This window comes from Pleurodeles waltl, chromosome 10 (assembly GCF_031143425.1).
Source record: "Pleurodeles waltl isolate 20211129_DDA chromosome 10, aPleWal1.hap1.20221129, whole genome shotgun sequence".
NCBI classification, from domain to species: domain Eukaryota; kingdom Metazoa; phylum Chordata; class Amphibia; order Caudata; family Salamandridae; genus Pleurodeles; species Pleurodeles waltl.
Window position 1 is genome coordinate 240733768 of NC_090449.1, and position 12182 is coordinate 240745949.

The window sequence follows — 12182 nt, forward strand, 5'->3', positions numbered from 1 at the left end:
CAGAGAGTCTGGCAGTCATTCAGGAAATCGCTCCCCTGACAGTATTATGAAGTTACTAAAATGTCCTTCCTCCTTTTCTCCATCCTTCCGTCAGTCTATTGTTCTTCATTTGGTCTGTACTTCTTTCTGTCTCAATCAATCTTACTTTCCTCCTTTTTTTGATCCATTCATAAAACTACTCATTATCCCATCCATTCATCCATCCTCTCTGCACCTCTCCCTTTTATCTCTTGACTTTTCCGAAATAATTACATTTTTGGAAGCAGCTTAAAACGTGGTGGCTCTTCTGTAATCAGTTGTCTATCTAAGCTGCTTTTGTTTTATGTTTGGCTCTCTTAGGTCTGTTTCCACTTCTTATTAAAGGGACCATTTAGTTCAGAGAAAAATGATTCTCGTTGCCCTGTCCTGCCTCTCTAATAATCAACAACAACAGGCATTCTAAATTGTTGGTGGTTGCTGTTTGAGCTTTATAAACCTTTCAATAAATAAAGCAAATTCTATCGACAAATTCAACTGATGAAGAGTGTCAAACCCATTACCGAGCCTTTCTTCAACATTGCTCTGTGAACTCAGAACACACCACATAGGACTTCTTGCCTATCCTTCAACAAGATTCAGAAGAGCCTCTCATTCTAGTTTGAATTAATGGCTAATTGATCATTTTCAAACTCATCCTTACCACTCTCCTATTTAACAGCTCTCTCTAGACGTTTAATGTTCTTAGCAACACTGTTAACTATTTCTGGTTGCATGCACAGGCATGCAGTTAGGTCCACACCGTGGAAAATACTATGATAAAGAAACAGACTTAAGTTCTTTATCTTTTATGCAAGAAAAGATTAGGCATCTTCAGGACAGGCTTCAGGGAGCCTGCAAATGCACATGGCCAGGACAAAATGAAAGGGAATCATTAATGGCTCAACATTATTTAAGGGCCCTCTTCTGGCTCCCTGTCTAAGTCATATTTAGTGGAATGCACTTTGAGTATATCCAAGCCTATATAACATCCAGACAGCAACCAACTTCTCCACATGTAAAACACAAATTCATACTTTTGATGGGCCCATCTGGTAACGAGGGCCAAAAAGGAATGCGCTCAGCAGCAATCGGTTTGCAATGTAAGCATCTATGAAAAGAACATATCTACAGATCCATCATCACCACAGATGGCTCTAGGAGAAGCACGCATGTATGCATTGCATGCATTACCTACCTGACTGTGCAAAGGTACAGCCTCTTCAGTATACATGCAGCATAAATAGAACAGGGTATAAAATAAAAATACACTTAATACAATTCATGAACCCAACTTATCATACTATCCTCCTAAAAAGATCCCCATTTCAGATGGTTACTTATAAATGCAGAGTCCAGGGCAAATGCAGAAGCAGGTTTGGAATAATAGTTGCAAGATAGTAGAAACACTGTAAAGTCAACATCACCACTGGCAGTTGAAATTTCAGCATTGGTTTCACCTCTTCCTCTTATGCGGAATAGGACCGCTAGGGGGCAGAGGGTTCAATATTCCTCATATGCCTCTCTTTTTAGGGCATGTGCTGCAATATTTATTGGTTTTAAAGCTAAGCTGCCCTATTTATTAATGACAAGATAGCTTGCACATATAATTGTAATAATAATTGTAATTGTATTTATATAGCGCTTACTACCTAGACGAAGTGTCAAAGTGTTTTTTGGAGGGTAGCACTCTACTCTGAAACCCAAAAAAGGATTAGTGGTGGATTAGTATAGGGAAAAATGAGTTAATTTGAGCGGTGTCTGTTAATTGGAATGAATAGGATAGTGGAGGGCATGTGCTGCAACATTTATTGGTTTTAAAGCTAAGCTGCCCTATTTATTAATGACAAGATAGCTTGCACATATAATTGTAATAATAATTGTAATTGTATTTATATAGCGCTTACTACCTAGACGAAGTGTCAAAGTGTTTTTTGGAGGGTAGCACTCTACTCTGAAACCCAAAAAAGGATTAGTGGTGGATTAGTATAGGGAAAAATGAGTTAATTTGAGCGGTGTCTGTTAGTTGGAATGAATAGGATAGTGGAGGGATAGAAGAAGGAAGAGTCTAGAAAGTGTTATTTGGGAGATCATAGAAGTAAGACGAGGTTTGGGATGAATACAATTAGAGAATGAGGAGGGAAGAGTATCTAGAAATGGATTAGGGAGATCATATTAATAAAAGGAGGTTTGGGATGAGTCAAAGGAGGGATACATGAGGGAAGAGTTCAGAAAGGGTTGTTTGGGAGATCATAGTAGTAAAATGAGATTTTGCGGTTATCCAAGGAGAAATGTGGGAGGGGAGAGTATAGAAAGGGTTATTTTTGAGATCATAGTAGTAGAATTAGGTTTGGGATGTGTCAGAGAGTAGAGGCAGAGGATATATTGAGAAAAGTATAAGGTGAGGCATAGAGTAGTGCATCGGATAGAATCAATGGAGTTTTTTTCTACAATACGAGGCAAGTCATAGATATATAGATACATAAGTACATAGACAAAGCATACATGTATATGTAATATATACATTTGTAAAGCAGTTCTAAAGAGTATCTATATATTTTAAAAACCATAATCATACATATTTATACAAAGAAATACACATATCTAGATACATATATAACCAAATTATAAAGGTTTATATGCACAGGGATATGTTATACATTAGTGTTAGAGTATGGTGCTTATGTAGGAAAGAGCCACCTCTTGAGTAGTCGTCTGAAGATGAGATAGTTATCCGTGTATCTTATGTTTTGGGGGTAATGAGTTCCATAGTTTGGCACTTGGACGGAGGAGGATATGCTCCCCCCGATTTTTTTCTTGTATGGTGAGATTTTGAGGTGAGGTGCCAATCTGGAGGGGGGATTCCTTTGTTGAAAGTATGATCATTAGGTGGAGCCAGATGATGGACCCCAGGATTTATCTCTTTCTGTGCAGGGCATTTTTTAAAAGTTTGATCAGGTCCTTATTCTATGAAGTGTCCCATTTCAGTTTGTTGACCCTGGATCTGCAAAACATCTTACATACCAGTGTAGACTGTAGAGGGAGGACAAAGCATAGCAAAGCAGAAGAATAGAGAGAAGTGCCAGATCTGATATATGGCACAAATCAACTATGTAGTGATAGTTATCTTCCAACTCAACATGAACATAACCTCACAGCCTTGATTTTGAATTGCAGTTTTAGTTGTGTAGAGAAGAGCAGAGGAGAGACACAGTTTGTCTGCACTACAGAGCTTTTGGATAAACATAGTTTGATGCATTTAATGCCTTATTTTTGTTGAGGTACTGGGGTGCAGCAAGGTGGTGTGCTTGATTTAGGGCCACAGGGTCCATTGTTCCCTTGCAGGCTAAACACCTACACAGCTCATACAGGAAGCAGGATTTTGGTTGAAGCTGCTCCTATCCGCTGTTGTATTCCTTCAAATTGGTATTTTTGCAACATGGCCTATATATGCTTGTTATGCATCACAAATGTAGGTGGACCCATATTTATATGATGCCCTACCGGACAGCTGGAAAACCTAGTGCTGCTAATGTTTCATAAATGCAATATTAAGGTATTCAGCAGTGACAAAACTAGCCTCCAGAAGTAAACACAAGTAGAGTTCCCAAATAGATCTGCTACACATAAATAAAGAGCCCACTGTCTGTGAGCTGTACGCTGAAATATCAGGATACAATTTATTCATTATTCATTGAAGGGATTTTAGTGATGCATGGCATCAACATTTGTTAGGTGAAATAAATACTGATATTTTACAGAGGTAATGCACGCAAGAAGTAATCCGGGGGAGTAGATGTTAGTTGCAATGTCTGGTCACTTTGATTTTTTAATGTGTGCCACCAAGTTCACAGTTCTTGTGTAAAAATAAGAAATGTTGTTTAACACTTTGTAATATTATGCATACACCAACAAATACATGTAATGATGAGGACATAGGCCTATCTGATTTAGCCTAGATGTAATGCTATTCGTATTTAACCACCAGCTCCATCATGACCACTGACTACATTTTGTGTTTAAGTTAGCTTCATGCACAGTCAGGTATTATTCCATGCACAGCTTGCGCAACATGTTTTTGCATGTTTTTGCTCTCTTTCTCACTAAGGCAGAGACATAACATGGAGGAGTGAGGGAAAGATAAGGTTGTACCAGAAGAATGTTTATGGTACAGCAGGAAACAGATCGGTCTTGGAAGCTCACCTTGGGATATGGCCAATCTCTAACATGCTCTTGCAACATGGACTGGTACGGCCAGCGTTTGAACAACAACTCACAGTATGGGAGGGAGGAGTGTCTAGAATTTTCCTCTCTAGCTTGTTTCAGGTACTTAAGAGGGAAACTTGACGACTGGGGCTAGACAGAACCCATTCCGAGAAGGGGACACCTTTGCCCGGTTCCCACTGAGGGTCGTTCTCTCTCTTTCAGCAGTCGTCAGGGTTCTCAACTTGAAGTTGGCAAAGAGATAATGTCCCTACCTCGCCCCATGGTGATGCATTTTTAATTCTTCTTTTTAGATTTGTGTTGTGAATGAATATATAATCACTGTATATGTAGATACATTATCCATGATTGAAGTGGTATATTTTCATTGTTTGTTTCTATGATCATTATTATTCTACTGCTGTGATTAGTTTTGGAAGTTTATTCGTGTTGCTGCATTTGACCTGCACGCTTTCCCTATACGAACCTTGGAAAGTGCTTCAATAAATTTATCCCTCAGACTAAGAGTGCTGAATTGTTGGCATTCCTTTCATTTGGTTTTGTCTCAGTCTGAAGTAAAGCAAAACACTAGACTCCTACTCCTTTTAACCGGCCATGATGCAAACAATTCTATATAGCAGCTCACTAATTTGTCATAAATCCTTATCTTTTCATGAGCAAATTCAAGCTATATTTTTTCTTGTTGCTTTCAACATTTAAATATAGCAATGTTTGGTCTTTTCTCTCTTTTTTCTACCTTTAAATTCATGATACCAGTTGCTTCTAGGCTAACATATGCTGTTTCCTCTATGTCTGAGTTCCTTGTTGTATTCTAGTTACCTTTCAGCCTATTGTGCACTCGCACATACTAGTCTGCACTCCATAATCATAACTCGTCACATATATTTCTTCATAGCCACACCTATGTTGTCTTCAGTTCAACAGCAGATTCCAATTTCACTACCTTTGGATAGTATTTAAATACTTTTTCGCCTTGCCTTTCCTATGCCTATAGTCTCTTTTCACTCAATCCCAATTGGTTCAAGCTCACTTTTCTCATATCTTTCTATAGTCAACCTAGTGATCCCCTCAGATTCCATTCCGTCATTTTTGAAGCCTGTAAACTGTGGAATTATTCAGAGGTTAATATATGCCTCCTTCACACTGTGATTAGGTTTAGGTTTAAAGTGAATGGCACTTCGGTCATGAGTCAGCTTTTTTAGACACTAACTTATTTTGCTCTGAAACGTTCAGCCATTGGCTTTAGGTGTTGTCAATCACACCTTGGCTCAGCCTACAGGAGTATTACAGCCTCCCAGTTATTTTGAACTGATGCCACAGAAAATAAAACAACTCTTTTTGTCTGTCCATCCATCTTTCAGATGTTTTTGTCTGCACTCCCTCCTGATTATGTAAAAAAGCCTTGGCAAACAAAAAAAACATGCTGTATAAACGTGAAATCTATTGACTTTGCCAAACTTCCAAAAACCTTGACAAAGAGAATATGTAATGCCTTTGCCTTTGTTAGAACCTTGAGACTTGATTGTGGCCACCACATGATGCTTTACAATGTGAACATCAACTACACTTGCAATTTCCCAGAAAGCTCTATAATTGGTTTTGGTACTCTATTTGTTTGTTATAGGTTGCACTAAATATTTTTAGCACTTTGAATGAAAGTGCTTTGTGAGCTAAATATTACATATTCGATAATACATAAACTGCAAATTCAGCAACATTACAATTCTTACTACTTGAAAATGATCAGAACATCCACACAGGTTCCTCACCCAACTTCAAATAAGATATAATTGACAATCAACCAGGAATCTTACTCTGTAAACCAAAGCTGCTGCAGCAAAAGCATCATCGGATTAACAAGAAAGAGGTGGGCTTCATTCCACTCCTTTGCTTCTCTGTAGCTGGTGTGCCATGGAACAGGGGCGCGGATAGTTCTTCGAGGGTATTTCCGAGGGATGCTGCCGATAAATAGTCTATCTTTTTCCTCTTTGTCTTTTAAGATGTAATCAACTAGGAAAAAACATACAAATATTTTAGATATATTATCTCCCAACAATCCATATGAAACTAATTGGCTTTAAGGCACAACTAATATAGTAATGGAGGTGGGTAAGCAAATCTCACAGAACACACAGAGGTGGGTGATAAATGGTGAGGGTGTACTGAGATCATTGTGACTAAAAGGTCTATTCATAAGCAATGAAAAAAAAAAAAGATGAGTGATGATTATGGAGTGCAGACTAATGTAAGAGTGCAGAATAGGCTGAAATAGAACTAGAATACACCAAGGAACTCCGACACAGGGGGAACTGTCCAACGCACATGCACAAACCCACATGCACCACCACCAGACCAGCCCATGGAACAGCATCACTGACAAGGCCTGCAACATCGCTCTCAACAGTCACAGACCTGAACAGAGGAACAGCCTCCCCAAAGCCGCCAAGAATTTCAACAATTGTGTCACCGCCAGACCCGTCTCCCTGACCCCACTCAAACACAGCAATACACCAAGATCCAGATGTCAGACCAGTTGGTACACAGAACTACTGGAGCACAAATGGAGAATAAGCCAGGACAATGCAGATAGATGCAGAAAGCACATACAAATCTGCTCTAAGATGCTACCATTAAATGCTCTGGCAGACTGCATTAGTGCCAGCCCCAATAAAAGCAAATAAATATCTGCCATTGTGAAAGATTTCACCTCACCATAAGCCACTTCTATCCATATCATCCACTTGCAGGACCTCAGCAACCATCTCTCTCAATCCTTTGGCAACAATGTCACCCTCATTTACCGCAACTTCAGCCCATGACTGAAACCAACAGACCTTGTCAAGCAACTTCTGATCTTATCCAAAGAACCAATGCTAACCACATGTCCCATCATCACCACAGATGAAACCACCACTACCATGAAGTCCATCCACTCAAGGGAAACATCGGACCCATGCCCCCACAATGCATACATCAGAGAACTGCAACCCATCAGCACCATGCTCACACCCATTCTAATGCCTCCATCACTTCCGTGACCCTCCCAGATGCGTGGAAACATGCAACTATTCTCTCATCGCTGAAAAAACCCTCTGAGGACCCTTCAAAGCTCACCAACTACAGACCGATCTCCCTGATATCATTCCCGGCCAAGGTGTTAGAGAAAAGCACCAACAGACACCTCACTGAATACCACAACAACCACCAACTACTTAATCCCACAACTGCAGCATGGAAACTACAATCATCACCGCCATTGTCCTGAACCTCTCCACAGCATTTGACACAGTCTCCCACCCCATGCCCATCCAACGCCTACATGACATCGGAATCCAGGGACTGCACTTCAATTGATCTGCTCTTCCTGACTAGAAGGATCCAGTCAGTCAGCCAGACACCATATGACTCTGGCACCTGCGACTTCATCTGCAGAGTTCTGCATGCATCCTCCCTACCCCGACCTTCTTCAACACAAGGCCTGGCTTTTCGAGTAACCACATTAGACTGTAGTTGTGTCCAGACTCACACCTGCTCAGTGCCATGATACCCTCCCAAGTGATAGTGTGCTCTGCAAATCTGCATTACATATTCACAAGCACGTTCCAATGAGCAAGTGGGCTTATGTTGAACCACTACCTAACTGGTGAGGACAATCAAGAGAAAGAAGGGTTCACCATACAAGGGGATAAAATAAACTTTACTCATGCCTTAGCCCCCAACTCCTCCACCCAATCTCAGAGAATGACCTCAGTTTTGAGTCTTGGCCCTTGCAGGGACAACATTAATCACAATGTCAGGATCCTGTACAATCCTTTTTCCTCTGCGAAGTCTCTACACAACATAAAACCCCTTCCCATTAAAGTGATTCAGGCAGATAACTATTCCTAGGGTGGGCCAATGGGGCTGGGCTGTGCCAGTAATCTTTCACCTGCAGAAGAAGGGGTAAAACAAGAGTCCAGTCTTTGGGCTGAGCTGTGGTTGAACTGCTTTGTGACTAACCTTAACTGCAGCTCTGATCTGTAATATTGAAAGCAAAATATGCATTAACCTCTTATCTCTATTCTTCATTATAGTACTCACTCATGAGGTCTAGTAAGACTTGAGAGAAGCAGTTTGTTTACTTAGTCTAAATGTGTTACTCATCAAGCCTCCTCTCAACAGACCCTTCCTTTCACTAGACCAGAAGCCACAACACTGTAAATGGACTACATGAAGTTTGCTCCATACACTTGCTGCAATGACGTGAAATAAGGTAGTTCTGGTGCACCATGTGGTTGAGAGCCTAACTTTCGGCGTTTATGAGGAAGAAATTGCAGGAGAGCAAGGTGGGAGTCAAACACATTGTTAGACCTCTGTTTGTCCTTTTGTGTTTGCTGTACAGGATGCCACTTGAAGGAATATATATGTCTGTATGCATGCATATCTAAATAGTACAAACCTAGGTGGAGCACATCCATGCAGTTAACAAAGGTGGCAGCCCTGAGATGTGATTTAATATCATTTAAAATAAGGCAGGTGTCAGGCATCTAGCTAAGAACAAACCTAGTGCAAGCAGACAAAAAACAATTAGGCACACCTGGGCTGGAAACCACAGAAAACGGGTCATTGGAGACTGAAGAAAATAAGAATGCTAGGTGCAGAATAATTAGTCACTCATTTCCTAGGTCTGGGTCATTTCTGGTGTAACAGTGGTAGAGCAATATTTAAGAGTGCACACAGGTTCTAGACTTTGCCTGGCAATGTTTTGTCAGTTGCATTGGTTTTCTGCTTTAATACTTAGCTCACACTTTCGTACTAGCTCACACTTAGGCCTGTAGCTCATGTTTGTTGTTCTACTCCCTATCAGTTCTCTTGGTTCCTGAGTTCCTCACTCAAACTTGTCCTATATTTTGTTTAATTTTTTTCTCCATATGTTGTAGCTTCTAACCACTGTGTTTCTAGTAGCATCCTGTGGCTCTTTGCTGGATACCAGGTCGGTCTGTGGCTCACCAAATCAACATCCGTTGCAAAAACAGGTAAGCCCGATAAATATGTATGAATGCCATATTGTTGGACTGTCTGGTCAAACTTACTAACCGGTTGCTATTTTCTGGCAAGTTTGGAGCTATCTGCACTGCAACATTGAGAGAGAGTTGCCCCCTGACTGACAATTCCATGCCAAGGAGAGAGCTCCAGTCTTATGTTTTTTCTCTCTCACTCCCCTTTTCTTGTTTTTCCCCAGATTTGTATTGCTGGTAGCAAGGCCATCTCTGCTCAGCAGCTTAGGGATTCAGGGACAGCAGGAGCTTTTGCAGGGTCTTCATTCCCAGAACCTGACAGCACCGCACTGGTTAGCCTTGGTTCCCATCATGCAGTGGTGCAGTGTTCTCTGGCTGGGTTCTGAATTTCCCCTCCAAGTTCCCAGATAAAGCTCTTGTAGAGGTGCTGCAATCTTTTTTTCCCTACGTTGGGGCATTCCAATGGAGATGTCTCTGACTTTATATGTTAAATACCGACTGTCTTCTAGGTCTAGGGGCTGATCGGCTGGCTCAGAGGTGGTACAATTATAGTAGTATGGGAGACCTCAAACTTAGAGATGTATGGAATGTTTGAAATCAATATCAGCCATTGATGAATATTCTTGTCCACATTCCAGTTCATTATTTTTTTAGTTTCTCTGTGCCATGATGGGACCACCCAGAAGAAAGCCTTGATACAGCTCCAATGGGAACAGTTCAACCCGAACTGCGAAGCCATGCTCCCTCTGCAAGGCAATCCTAGACCAGTTTGGTCCTTGATTGGGCTCCTCAATGATATCCATTAAGAGTGCAAGGCACAGCAAGTGCGAAACCATATCTTGGCATACTCCTTCCACTTAGGAAGACTCAGTTGAACAGCGCAAAGTGGCCTTGTGACTACTCAGACTCAAGGAAGTGTACCTTTGATTACTAATTCCTTCACACTTGAAGAACCATCCGCTGTGTGGGTTAGACTGTGTTTTTTTGTAATATCTTGTGTGTTAAGGTCATAGGAGGAGACTGGAGATCCCGTGGCAGCATCAACCATTCCCTCATCACAATCATGAATCACAATCAATTGCCATTCAAGATCATTTAGTCCTGTGTGTGCCAGACACTTCAAATTCTGTGGCTTCAAGGAAAACAATGTGCTGAAGTTCTTGTTCAGTGAAAGTTATGAAAAGGTCTTCCATGAGATCACAGTCATAATTAGTTTTAGTCACCATTATGTGCTGCATTTATGTCTGTTTGTTTCTGGTATCTCCTAACTCAACAGGATTTGTGAAATAAGAAATGGTGTTTGATGACACCACCTGTTGACTGTCATAGAAAGTCTCTCTAAATGTAAGCCAAGCTGTCATTGTCCTTTTGTGCATGAGTACTTGTGTAAAGGATACCGTAATCACGTGATCACTTGTCCTTGTTAGTGGCTATCGCCTATAGTGTGTCTGGTTATTTTCAAAGAAGTACTAACCTGGGAATGGGACTGCTTATGGTGAGCACAAATTCTATTGCATAGCATAATTGCTGGTGGTCTAGCTTCGGGGTTGCCATAATGTGTTCACTGTAGAGGATATCCTTATTAATGGTTTCTGTCTCTTGTGAGGAAGTGGTCCTGGTGAATAGTTTTCTGGACTTCTTTATTCAACTTTGATTTGTAGGTAGGATCACTGTGGGTGCTGGGCTTTCTTTCTTTCAAGTAGCTACATCTCTCAGCTCAAGCAGTTCTCAAGGACTTTTGGTTTGCTGACCTTCTGAGATGACACTTCGGTTGACTTTGGAATATTCCCATGCATAAGGGCATAACAAGGAATAGGGATGAGGGCTTTAAGACTGTGTCAGGGCAACACCGGTTTTGGAGTGCTTGTGTTCCGGTTCAGGGAGGACCTGGCCTGGGAGTTCGGGCTGCACTGCTCCTACTGGAGCACATAGCTGGGTCCAAACTGAGGTGGCATGGCATGAAAAAGATCTGTTGCATGGGTTCTCATTATGCTAATGAGGCTACTGGATTTGGGCTGCAGGATCAGATGGACTGTGGGTACTAAGTATGATTCCACGCCACATGACACCTGTCGGCCTAATCCGGGTCTCCGGCTAACTAGCAGCACCTCATCTCTCGCCGAGATGCTTGTGGCAACCGCGCACATGACAAGAAAGACTCCTCAGGGTAATCGTGGTCAATCAGATCTCATCCCTTTCTCTCAGTTATCAAAGTCTCATATTGGCAAAAAAACAGAGGCAGAATATAGTTCAATAAGGATTTATTGAAGTAACTGCATCTTAGATAAAAAGCATGTATTGCAATAACTAGGATGATAAAACACAATAAAAACAAGCAGGTGACTAAAAGAGTAAAACACAAAAACAGTCCTACCATACTGTTACTAGGAGTGATCTATATTTCTCCTACCTATTCTATGTTTGAGCACAGCGTTATAAGTCTAATCTTCCCTTCGGGTTTCCCCATGGGAGTACATCATCTCTTGTACCTGTAAGAAGGAGCCTTTGGTCTAGAGAGACACCGTCCCTAAGTGGATCAGGGGTTCGGACGTCTAAGCAAGTAGCTGTAGTGAAGCAGTCTGCAATCAGCATACAGTCATGGTCATCTGGCTGGAATCTCCCTCCAACACCTTTGGGACAAAGTGGTGTTTTTATAATAGACTACTGATATTCTAAGAAATGGTCCCCACGTAGGAGTGTGTATTTTTCTGTGAATGTTGAAGAAACAGCATACCACGTTTGTCGGCAACCCTATCTGACTGTAGCTCTGGAGAAAGCACAAAGTGAAATAAATGTTCTACTAAGAACGTGATGCTTTCCTAGGCCAAAGAACAATGAGACAGAGAAAATAAAACAGCACTGCAAATGTGGCTATTGCTAGAAAAATAAAGCAATGCTGAATAAAATGTAACTGGCTTATAGTGCCCAGCGACAGGCCTAGTTAGC

General features: G+C 41.2%; 1 protein-coding gene across 1 annotated transcript in view; it reads right to left on the reverse strand.

Annotated features, from left to right (window-relative positions):
• Positions 1–12182, reverse strand: part of DNAH3 (dynein axonemal heavy chain 3) — a 536699-nt gene that overhangs the window by 411334 nt on the left and 113183 nt on the right. Inside the window, exon 7 of the mRNA XM_069210285.1 lies at positions 6054–6249. Within this exon, the coding sequence (XP_069066386.1) occupies positions 6054–6249 (196 nt within the window). The remainder of the gene's footprint in view (positions 1–6053; positions 6250–12182) is intronic.